General features: G+C 46.4%; 1 protein-coding gene across 1 annotated transcript in view; it reads right to left on the bottom strand.

Moving 5' to 3' along the window:
• Nucleotides 1–739: 739 nt before the first annotated feature.
• The window catches only part of GALNT15 (polypeptide N-acetylgalactosaminyltransferase 15), a 37618-nt gene continuing 18605 nt past the window's right edge, over nt 740–19752 (bottom strand). The window contains exons 4-10 of the mRNA XM_065876467.1: nt 16446–16613; nt 9961–10078; nt 8440–8634; nt 7627–7758; nt 7156–7260; nt 3648–3791; nt 740–1075 (exon numbers count right to left, since the gene is read on the bottom strand). Of these exons, the coding sequence (XP_065732539.1) occupies nt 929–1075; nt 3648–3791; nt 7156–7260; nt 7627–7758; nt 8440–8634; nt 9961–10078; nt 16446–16613 (1009 nt within the window). The 3' untranslated portion in view covers nt 740–928. The remainder of the gene's footprint in view (nt 1076–3647; nt 3792–7155; nt 7261–7626; nt 7759–8439; nt 8635–9960; nt 10079–16445; nt 16614–19752) is intronic.

Genomic DNA, 19752 nt, shown 5'->3' on the forward strand with positions numbered 1-19752 from the left:
CTCTCATAAGAATTTTGGCTCAGACGCCGGCATTTCCCTCCCAGGGAGGTTTGCCTTTTTGCAAATGTTACTCATTCTGATCCAATCAGTGCAAACCCTGTAACAGGGCATCAGGAGAGTTTCTCAACTGTACACACTTCTGTTAGTGGGAGTGCTCAATCTAAGCTGACCCAACACCAATGATTAAAGAAAAGAATATTGCATGAGAATCCGATTGTGGTTAATCTAGATAGAGAACAGCAAGGGCAGGGTGAATGGAGATAGAAAGTTCTGAAGAAATTCTCAGTAACATGAGAACATCTTATTCCAGGTCCACTGACTCTTTTCGGCTACTAGGCTGAGCTGAAGAATTGGGTCCAAGCTCTCTCCAACCCTATTTTCTCTCAGTAGCTTACTTCCCTTCCTTCCTCTGAGCTATGTCTCAACCAATGAACATGAAATTTGTCCTCATAAGCCTATTGCAATGTTTTTTGGATGTCAGGACTTTGCACTTTCTTCACGCTTTAATTTTCATGGCTGGTGACCAGACAATCCAAGATAAGGCCATTTGAAATAAATTGATCAATCAGAATTGTGTATCCTGAAGGTGTTGCCAGGCCTCTTTCCTTAGTCAGAGATAAAAGCAACTATTTACTGCTCAATGGAAAAAAAAAAAACCAAGAATCTTATGTACCATGTAATGATCATCTACCAGTGATGAAGACATTGAGACAATGGGTCCATGTGTTTCTTTTTCTAAAACAGCCAGTGGTCAATGAAGTAAGGTACGGGAAGGAAAGACTTCCCATATTCATTTGTGGAGCTTTTGTTTCTACTATCACCACTGCACAAATACAAAGGGTCTCCTTCATGATATGCACGTACTCCTGTTGTTCCCTTGAGTTGAACCTCTATGGTCACATTTCTCTTTTCCTTCTGTTGGTAGCATTCATTGTTCATCCACGGTGCTGACATTGTCAAATCGCCACAGCTGGCTGGCTTTTCCATCACACTCACGTAAATACAAATCTTTATTGTTTTCCTGCATCACAGCTTCTATGCATTTCCCAGAAAGAATGTGAACAATCATTCCATTCTGAAAAGAGAGAAGAAAAGGAAAAAAAAAAAAAAAGAAAATGAGTTGGTCCCCCACAATCAGTCATCAAAGAAGGAGATTTCTAAGATTTGTGCTAATCATTAAGAGAATAATAAAGGTGATATGAACTGGCTTGGTAAGGAATTGGAGTATTTTGGTTACTATATAATATAATTTAGGTAACCCTAAAATTTAAATATCATACAGAGCCTTGGGGTCATTAATTCAATTATTATTATTGTGGTTGGGTAATTATGCCATTTCTTGGAGAGTTCTGGCTAGTAAAATGCCAGTGTAAAGATCATGTTCAATCATTATACTGTACTGTTGACATTCACTGTTATCACTGTACTTGTAAATATCTTCTTTCAAAAGGATTTAATTTAATCTCTGCCCTCTGTTAATCCTGCAATTTAGTACTGCTGCCACCAGGCTGCAGTATACAGTAAGACTTTAAGGATACACTGAAGGCCTGAGTCAGCCATGTTTGGAAGACCATAGCTGCTTCCTGCCCAAAATCTACCAAACTTAATACTGAATGTAGCCATCCCCTTTTCAAGAAAAAAATCAATTTCTTTATGAAAAGTTAAACAACCTTAACCAACAGTGCTGATAATGTTCATCTATTTATTTAGAGATATAATTCACATGCCCTAAATACAACTCAGCAGATTTTAGTATATTCACAAAGTATATGCAACCATCACCTCTATCTAATTGCAGAAAATTTCATCACTGTAAAAAGAAATGTACTATCCATTAGCAGTCACTTCCCATTCCTGCTTCCTTCCAGCCACTGGAAATCATTAATCTAGTTTCTGTGTTTATGGATTTGTCTCTTCTTGACATTTCATATAAATGGAATCATATAATATATGGCCTTTTGTGACTGGCTTCTTTCACTTTGCATGGTATTTTCAAGTTTCATCCATGTTGTAGCACAAAATAGTACCTAATTTCTTTCTTTCTTTCTTTCTTTCTTTGTAGTGGTAAAAATATGTAACATAAAACTTTCTACCTTAACCATTTTTAAGTGTAAAATTTAGTAATGTTAAGTATATTCACTTTGTTGTGAAACAGATCTCCTTTTTTGAATGAAGAACTTTTTCTTCATTCAAAACAAACTCTATACCCATTAAACAACAACTTCCCTCTCCTCACTTCCCCTCGTGCCTGGTAACCACCATTCTATTTTCTGTTTGTATGAATATGACTTCTCTATATATGTCATATAAGTTTAATCATACAGTATTTGTCTTTTTGTGACTGGCTTATTTCACTTAGCACAATGTCCTCAAGCTTCATCCATGTTGAAGCAAATGACAGGATTTCCTTCTTTCTTAAGGTGGGAAAATAGTCCATTGTATGTATATAGCACATTTTGTTTATTCATTCATCAATCACTGGACCCTTGGGTTGCTTCCACCTATTGGCTATTGTGAATACTGCTGCTATGAACAGTATCTTGTTCCTTTTTATGGCTGAATGAGAATACTTTTTTAAAGCCTTATTTTTTAATGCCTGAAAGATGCTGGGTGTATCTTAGTCACTAATCTTTTACATATTATTTTAAAATGCTGTTTCTAAATCTATCTTATCCAGAGGACTTGCTTAGAATGATCCTTTATGATCATTCATAAAGGGCCTTAACTTGGTTTCTAAGAATTCTTTGAGCATGTGTGGGCCCCCTGAGGCCTAGGTTCACTTGTCACCAAAGCCCCAAGAGCTTTGTTCTCAACTGTTTATCATGAGCTCAGCTTAAGTTTTACACTATACGATTTTCCTCTTTCACAGCCTGCTTTAAGAGTACCGATGCATGGAGCTCTGCTTAGTTATTTAATCCCCACCCCCTTATTCCCAAGCAAAAGTTGAAGAAAGGCATGTTTGAAAGATGTGTGTATTAATCTGTTTGTTTGTATACTTGTACCCTAACTCATTTCAGAAGGGATTTGAGGTGAAGGAAAAACTATGTATGGACAGTTATTGTTGATACTGTCACCTTCCAATCCCAATCCTGTAAACGGCTCACTCTCCCTAAATACTTACACTCCTCCTATTTCCTCTTTATTGATGCATAACCTCTGGAAAGGATCTCAAGCTTCTCTCTGGAGTCATGGGAATCAAAGCCTTACTAAACTGATGAAATGCTCAGAGTGGAATTTGCAAAGGAAGAAAGAACGATCTACATCCTCATCTATCTGGTTGTGGAACAGGAGGCAGGCCTTTCCATTGCCCCTAAAACCACACCACCAACGTGGTTGACTGCTTCTGTAACACGCTCCATGGTCCTACTTGTGACCTAAGCTAATAAACTTTAAAAAGAGGCTGTCTCCTCTCTCCACCATATCAAGACCGGAGCTATACAGAAACCTGGCAAATCAGTACATTTCAAGATGCTGGTGGTTAACTTTGCTGCAAGGTTGGCTTCACCTCCCCCTGAGGCCTTAGTGCCAAGTTACTCAATTCAACAGCAGGGACACAGGCTTGTATGGTAATACTTGACCTCTTGGAAGTGCCTGAGACACGCACCAGCCAGCCGCCCCGCTGAATCCTTCCTAGCTGGGTTACTTACCTCCTGGTAGTCCCAGTGCTGACGATGGATGTCAGGGCCTCCCTTGGTGCAGTTCTGCAGAATCACCTGCTCTCGCCTGACATCGAAGCACAGGTGGTGGGGGCTGCCATAGTGGATCTCCTTCCTGCCCATGTGATCCAGGTGCTGGGACAGAGGGAAATGGCTGTTAGCACAGCTAGAAGGAGATCCTCTCCAAAGCTGGAGGTAAAGGAAGGAGAGCTCACTGCAATAGGGCTGAGGTCTGGGGGCAACCTTCAGATTCTACTGAGGTCAGCAAGACCCTATCTCATAGTCAAGTCCACAGATATGATGCCGGACTAGCCCTGGCCTCTGAAATCTCCACATTCCATCTACTTTTGCATTCATATTTATACATTCTGGAAAGTTCCTCCATTATTCTATTTACTGTATCATAGGTGAGGCCATAAAGGATGCTGTGTGTTTTGTGAGGGTACAGTTGGAAGGGCAGATGAGGAAACTCCCGAGGCCCGAGTGGATCTCTTTCTGGAGACGTCTGTGCTGGCCCTGCAAGTGATTTTCCTTCTGTCTTTTGTATCTGCTGACTCTCGCTCATGGTTTGCATTTCCTCCTGGGTTCCGTAGGACTGGATCATGCATTCCTTTGCAGAGGGGCTTTAGCTGCGGGAAGCTCGTGGGCCCAGGTTGGAAACACATCCTGATAAAGCCATTTTCCGTTTGTTCCTGCTAAATGCAGCCTGAACTAATTTTTACGCTAACTTTGTGGCTGGGAGACGGGGTTGGCTTCATGGGCATGTGACCTGTGTAACTGCAGGGGCCTCATGCTTAGAAGGGTTTAATGTTCTTGGTCTAACATATTTGGTTTAATGCTGATACTGTCTAGGAATTCTTAATAATTGTTGAGTGATAGGTCTCACCATCTTCATTTGCACTGAGCCCAACAAGTTAGGTAGCCAGTCCCACCTGAGGATTCCCAGACAACACAGTTCCTATAAATTTGAACCCTAAACCCACATTGGACACAAGCTTGTGGTTAAAAATTTTCAGGGAAGAGTCATTTTCTCGGACGCAAAGACCTGTCTACAGACCTGCTTCCTTGTCATCTTCCGGTGGCAGTAGGTAGTCTTTTCTAGTCCTGGTTTTCACAGATAGGTTACTCTGTGAAGGTCAAAGCTGGCTTTGTATGGGTGTCCCATTTCCAACCCCTCATCTGTCATGGGCTGAAGATGGGCTTTCGTCACTATCTCCTGCTTGGAACCAACGCCTCTGGGTTCCTGAGGTTTGACAGAAACTGTCCCCTTCACCCTGCAGGAGAGCTTGACCATGGCCCTATGACTCTATTTCAGTTGCCTCTGGATTCGGGGCCCTGGAGATTTCCTTTTGTTATAAACATAGTTACTTCTGCATAAAAGAGGGTGTTCTTTTTTATATGGTATATGGTGCTTTCAGCTTAGCAAGTTCACAATTTTTCTGGATACAGAAGCCCTTGCTAATCCCCACCTCCCCACCAAGAATGTAAATAAATAAATAAATCCAAAAGCTAACATTCTTTTTGCACCATTATCCCCAGTTGCAGATGAGGAAACCAAGACTCAGAGAGGTTAAGAGGCCTGCCTGATGTCACACAGCTAGCAGGTGAGCTATTTCCACCATCACAGAGCTTTCTCTCTGTCCTCCTGTGCCAGGTGTGAGTTCTAGATTTGTCCCCTGACTCAGTGTGGATTTCAGACCTGATTCAGGTCCCTTCTGGCCATAGGTACCCAAGAGCAGGACCTCTGGCTCAAGGAGAGACTCTCCCTGTGGTCAGTGCCTGCCAGTCACTTTCAGTGTCGCCCTTTGGGCCATAAACTTTTGTTGTCACAGGGCAACCCCGCCCTTCCTCGGTACCAAAGGGTCCAGCCATGCTGCAGAGTGAGGCCCCGGGAAATCCGTGGAGTTGGTCGCCAGTGCGCCACGGGAGAGCTCATATGCTCTTTCCCTCCCATCCCCAGGGGCATTTGCATCCTCTGCCTTCCTCCTGACCATGCAGTGGAAGCCTTTCTCCCTGTGGAAGGAGTTTCACAAACCACATTGCTCTGTGTGTGGGAAACATTCCGAATGAGGCCACAGCTCTGAAACCCGATGACCCCATCTGTGTGTAAGGTCTCCTCTGGCAAGTGAGGCAGAGGGTCACCAGAGGCCATGAGCCTTGTCTACCCAGATCCAGCCCTCTCCCCACTTCACACACACACACACCCCCAGGCTCCTGTGATGCCCTAAAGTTCCCCCTCTGGCCCAGAAGTATTGGCCCCCGTAGATCCCCATTAAATGCCCGAAAGACACAGCATATCTACTCTGGGCAGGACTCAGCGTCAGAAGCCTGGAGTCTTAGGAACACAGTCACGAGCTATGGGTTTGAGGCACTGCTGCAAATGGGGAACATTCTCCAGGGTCCCCTCGATTCCTCAGTGTTTCTGTGCCTATAGTGCCCGCTCGGTGACCCACTTTCTCCATCTCTGGTTCTAGTTGGCTAATGATCTTGTGCTGGTCCATATGTTTCAGAAAGGTGACCTGGTGGAAATTTACCTGCACACAGGTTTTCTTTGACCTCTGATTATAGATTTTTACTTTAAATGGGGAGCTTTTCCATTTTGTAAATAAGTTCATTTGTATCATTTTTTAGATTCCACATATAAGAGATATCTTAGGATATTTGTCTTTCTCTGTCTGACTTACTTCACTTAGGATATTTACAGAACAGAAACAGACTCAGACATAGAAAACAAACTTATGGTTACCAAAGGGGAAAAGGGGGGAGGGATAAATTACGAGTTTGGGATTAGCAGATACAAGCTACTATATATAAAATAGATAATCAACAAGGTCCAACTGTATAGCACAGGGAACTATATTCAATATCCAGTAATAAGGTATAATGTAAAAGAATCTGAGAAAGATTTTATATATATTTATATATGTATAACTGAATCACTGTGCTGTACACCAGAAACTAACACAACATTGTAAATCAACTATACTTCGATTAAAAAAAAAAAGAAAAAGAAAAAAATGGGGATCTTTTCCGTAAACTCTGGATTTCCAGTGTCTTTTAAATTTTTGGATGATCTTGTAATACTGGATCCGCTTTCATACAAAACAAAAGACATTTACTGAGGCTGGGGCAGGTGCTCCTCTGTGACAACAGCCTCCGCCCAGCTCCCCATGTTTATTTCCTTTATCCACTTAAACCCTGGAGACACACCTGAGTTTGAAGCCCCTGGGCTACCCACTCTCCAAGCCTCAGTTTCCTCATCTGTCAGATGAAGACATTGGCTAAACAGCCTCGCCATGTCCCTCGAGCTCAGATGCTCATATTCTCTGATGGGTCCACATTTGGGCTTGGGGCTGGGGCAGGTTGGGGAATGGGTCGTCACAGTGGGGGACCATGCACAGTCAAGGGACATGGGACCACTGAAAGGAGATGCCCCAAAGGGAAGGGAGGGCCATCCCAGCAAAGACCTCTTGCAGGTCTAAGAACACTGACTGCCCACCTGCTGCTGCTGGCTGTCACTGCAAGGAGCTAGCATCATGGCACAGCCCAGGACGTCCCCTTCTGCCAGGCAGTCTGCACAGAAGCCAAGTCCGGTGTTGTGGAGCTGTAAGCAACGTTCACACAGAAGTGAATCCCACCCTCTGCTGCAAAGATGCCCTCTGTCAGCCACTCCTTCACTCTGCAGTGTAGCTCAGGTCCCATGCTCGGATCATAAAAATGATCGAGGTCAAGCTGAAGCCAGTGACCCTAAGGACAGGCTTCCTGAAGGAGGTGACAGCACCTGTCCTGGTGAAGGGGCCCTGGGGCAGGTTATGGGGCAGCCCAGCCACCCCCGGCAAGGAGGCCCTGCTGAGCTGGGACTGGGTGGCCAGGGTCATGGAAGAGCATCTGAACTTCAGCTCCTATCCTGGGAGACCGCCGAACCCCTTCTCTTCCTCTCTCTCTGCACTTTGTTTTTATCATGACTTGCCTTTCCAGAGAACCTGGGCCTGCGTTCGGATGGGTAGAGCTCGGGATAGATGTTGGCCAGAAACCAGTGGAAGGTCCGACAGCCCAGCCTCCTTTGCAGCTGCTGGCGTTCAGTGCAGTCCGGCTTGCCAGCCTGGGGAGGAGAGAGACAGGCGGCAGGACGGAGAAAGCTGGTTTTACATCACAGTTCATGTGCTGGGAAGCACAGAGGTGTCTGGGAGCAAGCTGAAGGAGGGGGACAGCAAGCATCACTGTGAACCACGTCCCACATTAAATAGCATTTACGTGTCACGCCATCAGAATGGCGCTGAGTGGTAGTGGACCAGGTGAAAATGCACTGTTTGCAGACATTTCATTAAATGTTTAAAATGTTTATTTTTCTGTGCCTTTTTGGGGATGTCCTTTATGTTTATTTTTTATAGTAAAAAATACTTATATTTGTTTCACATCTTAGGTAATTTCACAGCCTTGAGCACTTTGCCTGGGATGAAAGGGCCCTTGGAGACCCACTGCAGTGCTCACTCCTCACCCAGCCTCTCCTCCGGCCACGGGATGAAGGATCACACCCCTTAGATGTGATGACAGAACCCCTACAGACATCAGGGGGTTCCAGGCCATGATGCCCCTAGGAGATGCTGGAAGAGACAGAGGACAACCCCACCAGGTAGAGGAGCCACTTGACAGGGGCCACTCATGGAAGTACTAGCCAGAAACTTCTATCTGCCCTTCTAGGCGGGAGGGCAGGTGGTCCTGCACAGCCTCCACCTGGTGGCCCTGAGTGGGCACAGAAGACCCTGCCGGGCTCTCCCCTTACCTTGCTCAAGGAGAAGGCCTCCGGGCTGTGCCTGTAGAAGGTTTCTTTGAACGCACCCAGCCAGGTCTCAGCAATGCGAACCTTGTTCCGCAGGGTGGCCTCCCAGTCAAAAGGGGAGTGGGCATCCTGATTTCGGTAGACATGCCCCACTCGAGAGCAGGGAAGGATTTCGACGGAGCCCCTACAGAGCCAGGTCTGCAGTGAAAGGAGAAGATCAACACCTCCGTGCTCCTCTCCAGCAACGTGGGGAGTGAGGGGCTGGCAAAACGCACCAGAAATCATGAACACAAAAGAGAAAGATGGTTCTTGTTCTCAGGATGGAGCAGAGTTTCCAGATCTGAGGGTTCTGGGCTGGGGAGGGACAAGGTGGGGAGAATGAGGGCGGTTGTCCTGGGTCAGAACTCGTGGTGTGAGAGGCTCGCACCCTTGCCACTACCTGTGGTTCCCCACCCCTACTGAAACACGTGACCAGATTCAGCACTTAGAGGATGCAGCCATGCCGTTAGTGCCTGGATTCTCCCAAGGCTGCTTTCTCGGGGAAAAGGGTAGACATAGTGGCCAGGGAATTTCTAAAAGCTTGTGAAGTCTCCTGCTGCAAAGGCACCAGAAGCCATCTGTGTGGAGGTCAAAGCAAGCTTTCTCAACCAGAATCTTTCTACTTCTGGAAATGTCTCTACTCTCCACTCACTCCCTCCTACTCCCAAATGCCTGAAGTTCATTTGACAGGAAGCCTTTTATTCCCCACTTGGGAATAAAGAGGAAAGTGAAAACATGCCTAGGATAGGCAGTACATGAAACCAAACACACCAAGAACCCAAACCGATGGGGTTCCCAAACTGGGTGCCAAGGCACCCCAGGGTGCTACAGCAAACTCAAAAGGCCACATGGGATATTTTCATTGTTCAGGAGAAACATAGTGTCATCTGTGTTCTGAAAAGTACAAGTTCAAGGCAATTCATTGTTTCAACCTTAGATCACTGCCCTTTTAATGATATATGTCTTTGTTGGGGTGGGTTTTCAGTGGTTGCTGTCATGAAAAAGCAAGCATCAGGTTAAAAATCAACATGGAACAGGAAATGAGGGTGGCGGGTCCAATCTGATTCCAAGGTTTGAGAAACTGTCTGGCGCCCAGTGGGTGCTAAGCTGTTCGGACAAATACTTAAGTTGTTTGGACCAAACTACTCAATGCACAGAACTGCTTGGTATTTGCTTTGGCCAATGGGTGCTGTGAAAACTATCAAGATGCTAAGGGTGCCGGGAATGGAGAATGTACGGGAAGCTTTGCACTCGGGTGGAGATGACTGAAAACTCGCCCTTTCCTAAGGGCAGGTTTGACAGGCGAGTTCAGGAAGGAGGCTGGGGTGAAATCAAGAGAGATGAAAAAGGGGGAGAAATGAGGGTTTGACACACTACGTATAATGACTCTGTAATTTGCCCGAAGCCTTAGCCCTGACCTCCAAGCTGTGACCGGACACAGGGCTCCAAAGAACCCACCTGGGCCTCCCTTGGCCCAGGAAGTACCTTGAGAGACAGTTCGAGGTTTTCGCCACCCCTCAGTGACATGAGAGGGTCATACGCTCCAGTGTTTTGGAAGTAATGTCTGTCCATGGCCACGACCCCGCCGGACAGCACAGGGCTCCTGGAGAGAGAAGGTGAGACTATGTAGAAAGGTTCAGAACCTGGAGCATCTGGGGAGCGGTGGGGGGATGGCAGGTAGGGGGCGCTCCAGTGGCCCAGAGAGTGGACTCAGGGCTCAGACAGATCTCAAGACTGGAGCCAAGCAAGCATGTCAGAAATCCCAGTATTTCATGAAAAGCGAGCTCTATGGGCTTCCCTGGTGGCGCAGTGGTTGAGAGTCCGCCTGCCGATGCAGGGGACGCGGGTTCGTGCCCCGGTGCGGGGAGATCCCACATGCCGCGGAGCGGCTGGGTCCGTGAGCCATGGCCGCTGAGCCTGCGCGTCCAGAGCCTGTGCTCCGCAACGGGAGAGGCCACAACAGTGAGAGGCCCGCGTACCGCAAAAAAAAAAAAAAAAAAAAGGAGAGAGCTCTGGTTGCCTGGGCCGTTTATACCTCAGCCTCCGGCACTGCTCCTTTAGGGAGAGGCCTGTCTGGCGAGATTTTGGGAAGAAGACCTTGGTTAAATAAGATGCCCTAAGGCCGGCAGCACCAGGCATGGACCAAGGGAACCGGCAGTCCTCTTTCTTCCCTCACCCCTGATCTCACCCTCTTGTTTGCTTCGTGACCGTTAACCCCCTCCCCAATTCTAAGATGAATCCCCCAGAGACTCTGGAAGTAGATAGGTCCCCATCTGCTCTGGGGGAAATACACATGACTTAAAAACACAGAAAGCTGGAATCCCGAGTGAGGGAATGAAGATGGCAACAGCATCCCTCAGAAGGGTTTAACTGGGGAGGATGGAGCCAGAGGCTTTTGAACCACAATCTCTTTATTCAAAAGAGAACAAATTTTCATTGTTGTTTTTTGGGGGTTTTTTTTGTTTTTTAAAAAATTTATTAAAAAATTTTTTTTATACAGCAGGTTCTTATTAGTTATCCATTTTATACATATTAGTGTATACATGTCAATCCCAATCTCCCGATCCATCACACCACCACCCGCCTCCCCACCACTTTCCCCCCTTGGTGTCCATACATTTGTTCTCTACATCTGTGTCTCCATTTCTGCCCTGCAAACAGATTCATCTGTACCATTTTTCTAGGTTCCACATATATGCGTTAATATACGATATTTGTTTTTCTCTTTCTGACTTACTTCACTCTGTATGACAGTCTCTAGATCCATCCAGATCTCTACAAATGACCCAATTTCGTTCCTTTTTATGGCTGATTAATACTCCACTGTATATATGTACCACATTTTCTTTATCCATTCGTCTGTCAATGGGCATTTAGGTTGCTTCTGTGACCTGGCTATTGTAAATAGTGCTGCAATGAACATTGGGGCACGTGTGTCTTTTTGAACTATGGTTTTCTCTGGGTATATGCCCAGTAGTGGGATTGCTGGGTCATACGGTAATTTTATTTTTAGTTTTTTAAGGAACCTCCATATGAGAACAAATTTTAATGCAGCCAAACTCTGGGTATGTCTCAAGGAGTGAATGACTCAGAGTTCATATTTTTTTTTAATTACTAAGAAAATAGTCTTACATTAACAAAACTACTGACATTTAGGTTATTAAAGATACTAAGTTATACCACAATACTAAAAACCAGTAGTGTAGTTATTACTTGACAAAATTTCCAATTCTACCACTCACAATTTGTAAGATCTTGGATGAGACAGATAACCTGTCTGGTCTCAATTTCCTTACCTCTAATAGGGTACAGTAATAGTGTTTCATAATAGGGTTTTGTGGAGATTAAAAGAAATGTCATGTAAAGCACATGTGCATGCCAAAATCCAAAGATCTCTGAAAATCAAGAGCTTTTTCATGATGCATCTGGAAGTAAACCATGTCCTGAACTGACATGGGTATCTGGGGATGACAGACTGTATTTAAAACACAGCAGAGGGGACTTCCCTGGTGGCGTAGTGGTTAAGAATACACCTGCCAGTGCAGGGGACACGGGTTCGAGCCCTGGTCCAGGAAGATCCCACGTGCCGTGGAGTGCCACCACACTCCGTGTGCCACAACTACTGAGCTTGTGCTCTAGAGCCCGTGAGCCACAACTACTGAGCCCATGCACTGCAGCTACTGAAGCCTGTGGGCCTAGAGCCCATGCTCTGCAACAAGAGAAGCCACCACAATGAGAAGCCCACGCACCACAACAGAGTAGCCCCTGCTCGCCACAACTGGAGAAAGCCCACACACAGCAACGAAGACCAATGCAACCAAAATAAATAAACAAGTAAATAAATTTAAATAAAACACAGCAGATCAGAGCCGTGAAGAGCATTGTGTCAGGAGGCTGGCCATAAGGGTTTGGGTTTTTTTGTTTGTTTGTTCTTTTTGGTACGCGGGCCTCTCCCGTTGCAGAGCACATGCTCCAGACGCGCAGGCGCAGCAGCCACGGCTCACGGGCCCAGCCGCTCCGCGGCATGTGGGATCTTCCCGGACTGGGGCACAAACCCGTGTCCCCTGCATTGGCAGACAGACTCTCAACCACTGCGCCACCAGGGAAGCCCCAGGCCGTAAGGGTTTTAACCCTGGATCTACCTCTTAATAACCTTATGGAACTGGGCAACCTCTGGGGGTTTCATCTGTAATTTAATCTCTATAAACCTCACTTTTCACACGTGTAAAATGGGATTAATAACAGTAATTAGTAACAATAACTGCTTTACAGAATTATGGTAAGGTTTGAGTTAATATGTATACTATGTTTACAGCATTAGCTAAGCACATAATATATGTTCAGTAAATATTCCTTAATACTATCATTTGCAAGTATACAAATGATGATACCCTTTCTGGAATTTTCTTAGCATCTGTATAGAGTCTGTACCAAACCTTGTCCTAATTCCTCATCTCGTGCTCTCTCACCAGATTGATGAGGGAAGCCATGAAGTCAGAGTATTCAGGGTGGGGAAGACATGGGTAGAAAAGTATGATAATGTGTGTGAGGAGGGATCTGGGCCCTGGATAGGGAGCCTGAGGCCTCTGTAGGGCCCCAGGTAGCAGCCGCGTCTCAGGGAAGGACCGGCTGCTGAGGGCAAAGGTGACTGGGCTCTCTCTGGCGCTGACTTTGGCCGATGGTAGGTCAAGGTGACCTACAGTGACCTTGGCCATCAGAGAGGCCCTGAGGCTTAGAAGAAGTTTCCAGAGAGGATTGATGCCTGGGGTCAAAGTGCCTTTGCCTCGGGTTGGGTAAAGGTCCTCTGAGAAGTGTGTTCTCTTCAATAGAATCCCTTTGCTTCGGCTGGAGCAGGATAAACTGTTCCCTCAAGCGAGCGCCTCTCTTAACTCCCTGTGGGCCCCTCTGTCCGGTACCCCTCATACTGCTCACCGAGCTACTACCCTCCCCACACCATAAATCGAAGAGGTCTGGAAACGTGTCTTTCAATTCTTTGTGTCCACAGCCCTTAGAGTGTCTGGCACGAAACAGGTGCTCAGAAGAGGCTGATGGACCAGTAAAGAGGTTAGAAAGCATTCAAAGCTCTCTGCACTTTCAGGATTCATACCTATGATGGAAGGAGGTGAAATCTATCTGGCTCTGCACCCCGACCTCTCATAGTTACATCTTAATACCATGAAACTTCCCCATTGGGTATACAAGGCCCAAGGTTGGTATTGGCCTGTTACAGACTGAATGTATGTGTCCCTCCCAAATTCACATGGCAAAGCCCTATCTCCCAGCGTATATTGTATTTGGAGATGGGGGCCTCTGAGGAAGTAATTAAGGATACATGAAGTCATAAGGGGGGAGGCTTGATCTGATAGACTCGTGCCCTTAGAAGAGGAAGAGACCCCAGGGCCCCCTCTCTGTCCTGTGGGGACACAGGGAGAGGTGGCTGTGTGCAAGGCAGGAAGAGAAGTCTCACCAAAAACCAAATCGGCCAGAAACTTGATCTTGGGCTTCTACCCTCCCGGACTGTGAGAAAATAAATTTAATGTGGGTTAAGCCACCCAACATGCAGTATTTTCCTATGACCACTGAGCTGACTCCGACATGGCCCAACAGCCAAGAACGAAGACACCAGACTCTGAGCTTTAAAGTTTGAATGACAAAGCCACCGCCTATGCCTAGGATGAGGGATCATCCTCACAGAGCCAGTATTTTCTATGTCCAAACTAGATAAGATCCTCCACCCTGAGGAGAGAAGAGAGAGCCCGTGGGGAGACCAAGAGACAAAGATGCAGGTAGATCTCTGAGAAGGACCTCGTGTCCACCTTTACACCTTTGGGGTTAACTCCTGGAAGAAGAGGATCCCGTGCTTGTTGTTTGGGAATCAGAGAGCAGGGGGCATGTTGCCCACCTCCCATCTGGCTGCCCTGGGAGTTCAGGAACCCCCTGACCACCTTCGGTCCCGGGAGACGGGTCTAGGTGGTACCCTGGGGACCCAGGCAGAAGGTCATGGGGGCCCTGGGGATCCAGGCAGAAGGTGGTGGGTGCAGTTCCATGGAGCCTCCTGTACCATCAGTACACCAGCGTGTGCTGTGCTATGGGGGCCAGGAGAAGATGTGGGACTTCAGCAGATGCCACGTGGAAGGTGCGGGCCACTGGGGACAGCGTGCCAGCCCCGCATCAGAGGCCACGACCAGTGAAAGTGCATCGTGGTGAACACCGATGCAGGACAGCTAAAGCCCGAGGTGGGGCACTCCCTCCCCACCCACCTCCCCGACAGAAGCCTGGAGCTCAAAATCAACCCCAGGGGGACGGGAGGGTGGACAAGGATGGATGACAGATTTAAAGATGAGATGACTAAGCTATCACTGAATTTGTCTAATTTGTCTGGAAGGTTTCTGCCATTAGGAAGCAGGGGTCAAGACAGAAATTGCCTAAGTTCGGTTAGTAGAAAATAAAAAGAAATATTTTTTGCGTATCTAAGCTCATGGTTTATCACATGTCAGCTGTGAGAGTTGCACACCCTCGGGCAGACCCTTGGAAGTCCTGTTTGTGCCTAATGCCTTCACTTTGTGTCCCTGGACTAGGCATTTGGAAACAACTTGGGTAACTGCTTGGCACTGGGCAGGTCAGCTGTGGCAGATTCCTTATCCCACGGGCTTTTCTTACAACATGACATTGACATTGACACCCCTGAGAGGTGGGTCCAAGTCTCCTTCCTGTGAACCTGGGTGGGCCTGTGACTTTGGAGGAAGTGACCTTAGGTGACTTCTGAGACTTAGTTATAAAAGGGGATACATACTCTAAGGCATCACAGTAAGTGAGAGAAGACACATAAAGGTTAACTATTGTACGATTCCATTAATATGAAATACCCAGATTTGATAAATCCATAGAGACAGACAGTAGATTGGGCATTGCCAGAGGCTGGGGAAAGGGGACAGCTGGAGACACTAAGTAAGGGATTTTCCTTTGGAATCATGGAAATGTTTTGGAACTAAAAAGAGATGGTGGTTGCCCAATATTGTGGATGTACTGAATGCTACTGAATTGTTCACTTTGAAATGGTTCATTTTATGTTATATGAATTTCACCTCAATAGATTATTTTTTTAATCGGTCGGGGGATACAGCTTGCTTTGCCTGGCTCCTTTTGGGTACTTGCTCTCTGAACCCAATGCCGGGGTGTAGGAAACCCCAACTAACCTGCCTTCAGTGACTTCAAGGAGAGAATGGGGAAGAAGCTCCCGCTGGGTCCCAGCGACGGCCAGCGTCAAACTCCAGGGGATTCCTGCCTGGAGTTGTTGAGTCATTTCCAGCCAGTCTAGTCTAGTAAAGGATAGTCCTGCTAGGCCCCAGACACCATGGAGCAGAGACAGCCAACGCCAATGCTTCCTTTCAGAATTCACAACCCAGAGTCCATGCTCTTAATAAAACAGCGATTTCACACCTTTAAGTTTGGATGGTTTGTTATAAAGCAGAAGATATCTAAAACTTTGACTTAAATAGAATGGTTGTCCAAAAACCAAACACATGAGAAGCAAACCATAAAGTTGGACATATTTTGAGACTTATGGTGTCCTAGCATTCATCTGGCTGAATTCTTCCTTTTTACCAAGAAAGCACCCCAGGCAGGGGAACTCCAGTGTTACCTGGTAAGACAGAGCTGGATTGAGGCCCCAGACAAGGTGCTTCCACTTTCCACTCCAGTATCTGGAAGCTTCGCTGGACTCCATTCATATAACATTGTAAGAATAATAACACCTATAGCTGCGAGTCTGGCACTTTCTGAATGTTTTTCATATATTAGCTCATTCAAACCTCACAACAACCCTATAAGCTAAGTACCGTTACTATCCCCAATTTACTGATTAAGTAACTTGCTAGGAAACTAGGAGAACCGGGATTAGCCCAGGCAGTCTGGTGCTGAGTCCACCCTGAGGAAGTAAAAGCAAAGCAGGCTGAGTGAAGGAGCCTCACCTGATGGGGCTGATGGGGGACAGGAGGGCCTTCATCTCTCGCTCCGGCAAAGGCTCCCAGTGGAAATCCAGCTTCCAGTCCAATACCCCGCGCTGCAGGTCCTTGGAGGGGTAATACTGGAAAGTCTTCCAGTCGATCACATCTAGGACTGGAGACACCACCCGGCTCCTGGAAAGAATCGTGGAAGCAGATAAAGGATACACACCCTCCACTTGCTGGGGGACAGAAACATAATCCAGACACATGCTGCCCAATATGGCAGCTACCAGCCACACGCGGTTACTGGGCACCTAAAATAGCATCTGTCCGAACTGAGATGTGGTGTAAGTGTAAAATATGCACTGGATTTAGAAGATTTAGTTTGAAAAAAAAGATGTACAAATCTCAGATTGCATATTGAAATGATAATATTCTGGACATATTGGGTTTACTAAAATATTTTGTTAAAATTAATGTCATCTGTCTCATTTTCTTTTGTAATGGGACTACTAGAAATGTTTAAATTATATCTGTGGTTCATGTTCTATTTCTACTGAACAGTACTCTCCTAGAAAATATATTTTTCCATAAGGAATTGGGGGCCTATTTCATTAAAAAGCATGCCTGCCCCTTTCTTTAAAAACCTCTCAGGATAGGGCTTCCCTGGTGGCGCAGCGGTTGAGAGCCCGCCTGCCGATTCCGGGGGCACCGGTTCGTGCCCCGGTCCGGGAAGATCCCACATGCTGCGGAGCGGCTGGGCCCATGAGCCATGGCCGCTGAGCCTGCGCGTCCGGAGCCTGTGCTCCGCAACGGGAAAGGCCACAACAGTGAGAGGCCCGCGTACAGAAAAAAAACAAAACAAACAAACAAAAAAAACACCTCTCAGGATAAAACTGAGACACGGGGGAATAGGGACCTAGGCTCAGCTCTGCCGCTAATGCTGTATGAACTTGAGATAGCTGTTGCACCTCTCTGGGCCTCAGCTTCCTCATTCATAAAATGGGAGGTTGAACTACTTCTCACAAAGGTCTTGCTCAGCTGTAATGCTCTAGGACTGTGGCTCTTGACTTCTTTGGGGGTCTTTGATCCCTTTGAGAATTACTGTTGCTGTTGGTAATTGTATTTTATCCCAATTTTTTTACACAGCCTGGGATTACATGACCTCAGAGAGGGTAATGTGGGAAATTGGTACAGGTTGGAAACTCTGCCTTTTGATTAAACAAGTCATCACTTAGGTGTAGCAGGAGCTGCCCTCTACCTAGTCAGTATCTCACTCACATTTTTTTTCTGACCTCTCACAATAGTTTCTTCTAAAATCCGTACCATGCAATGAATCAGGCCTGAACTCAGGGGTGCTGGAAGTTACCAGTCTAAGAAAAGGAAGATTCCTGGAAAAGAGATGCCAGCTAGGCTGTTCATACTCCCATCAATTTCCATCCACCTCAGAGACAGCCACGGCTGGCACGAGCCCAGCGCTTATGCAGAGGGCCAGGGTGGTCCTGGGATTCAATGATCTGCTTTAATCTGTGGCCTCAAGTGACTGGCCTTGGCAGGAAGAGTCATGGGGTTTATATTTACAGCAAGGATCTCGATATGCTTGTCCTGTGCTTTTCACATTGTTCCCTCTGGAAGGTAAGGGGAACTTAATCTCTCTGGCCTCCATTATTTTGGGGCACCTCGTGTTGACCTAAGAAAAGTGAGAAGCCAGGTCAAGGAGGAAAGGAGGGCACCGTCCCAAGTCTCCGCTTACTGTGGAATGAGCTGAGCAATCGAGATGTGTTTGGCTACTGGCAAAGCATTTTGTGGAATTTCAGAATCAAGAGGCAGGGAAGCTGTGTGGCTCAATTCTAAAGAACCCCATCAAGTTTGTGCCATCTTAGTAATGGTAACAGGACAAGAAAGGAAACTGCATTCAAGCGTCCACACAATCAATTCATCCCAGACCTTTGAGCTGTGTCCTTCTTGATAAAAGGTGTACGTCCCTGTTCATCAGAAAACGATCACCCTAAAATTCATCAAATTTCTCTTTTTACTCTGTCTTGCTGGAGGCTCAGTCATACGTAAAGCTCACTTCTAATAACTGTATTATCCCCGATTTCTTTCTTTTCTTTTTAAACTTAAATTTGCCAGATTTCCCTGTATGTTTTATTTTTTTTAATAAATTTCTTTATTTATTTTTTTTTGGCTGTGTTGGGTCTTTGTTTTTGCTTGCGGGCTTTCTCTAGTTGGGGTGAGCAGGGGCTACTCTTCGTTGCAGTGTGCAGGCTTCTCATTGTGGTGGCTTCTCTTGTGGCGGAGCACGGGCTCTAGGCGTGCGGGCTTCAGAAGTTGTGGCGCGTGGGCTTGGTAACTGTGGCTCAGGGGCTCTAGAGAGCAAGCTCAGTAGTTGTGGCGCACGGGCTTAGTTACCCCACAACATGTGGGATCTTCCCGGACCCGGGCTCGAACCCGTGTCCCTGCATTGGCAGGCGGGTTCTTAACCAATGCGCCACCAGGGAAGTCCCTATCCCCGATTTCTAACACTATCTTTTCCTTTCTGAAATCTCCTTTCCCTTCTATTTTAGCCAGATACGTAAGTGATTCATCATAAGCCTCCTTGAGTACATTTTGGATAGAGATAAGAATAAAATGTCAATGAATGAAGTGAAAGATGTTTCCTTGTTTTGGTTTTCATTCCCATGGACCATAGTGGCTGCCCAACCAGGGCCGAATTAGGAAGTAACTACAGCCTAGGGACTCGAAAAAAGGTGGTTAAAAAAAAAAATCTTATATTTAGCTTTGTGTTTCGAACCTACAGATGTAGCTGGTGCTCTTGGACTTCACTTAAAACAAAATAGCAAAGCTTCCCTGTCTGACTTGGAAGGAGTTAGGAGAGGGCTCACTCCATCAACCTGTCACTTGTGAACTGAGTTTTAACTCTCAGGCAGACACGAGATCGATCCTCTCTTAAGCCTTTCTAAGCTCCAGGAGGTCAAGCGTTTGGGTTTCAATGGAGCCATCAACAAACACCAGCTAACTGAAATACGTGAGGTCAACCAAGGCACCACTGTCCAGAGAGCCAAAAGCTACCTGCAGTTGCAAACTTACCAACCAAACTTTTTACCGCAAGGAAGAATGAACCCTAGTTCATCTCACCCACTCTTTATTTTCCCCAGGCCTGGATGTTCCTCCAGCTCTACAACGTACAAAGTCATCTTGGAAGTTCACGCAAATTCTCCGTGTTTGTGAGAAGTATATTATACTGAGAAGCAAAAAGCTCTGAATTCCCTATTCCCAGAGCTCTGCTGCTCAGGTGCGACCCCAAGACTGACGCTGGCCCTTCCAGGAC

This window comes from Phocoena phocoena, chromosome 4 (genome assembly GCF_963924675.1).
Source record: "Phocoena phocoena chromosome 4, mPhoPho1.1, whole genome shotgun sequence".
In the NCBI taxonomy this organism is placed as follows: Eukaryota; Metazoa; Chordata; class Mammalia; order Artiodactyla; family Phocoenidae; genus Phocoena; species Phocoena phocoena.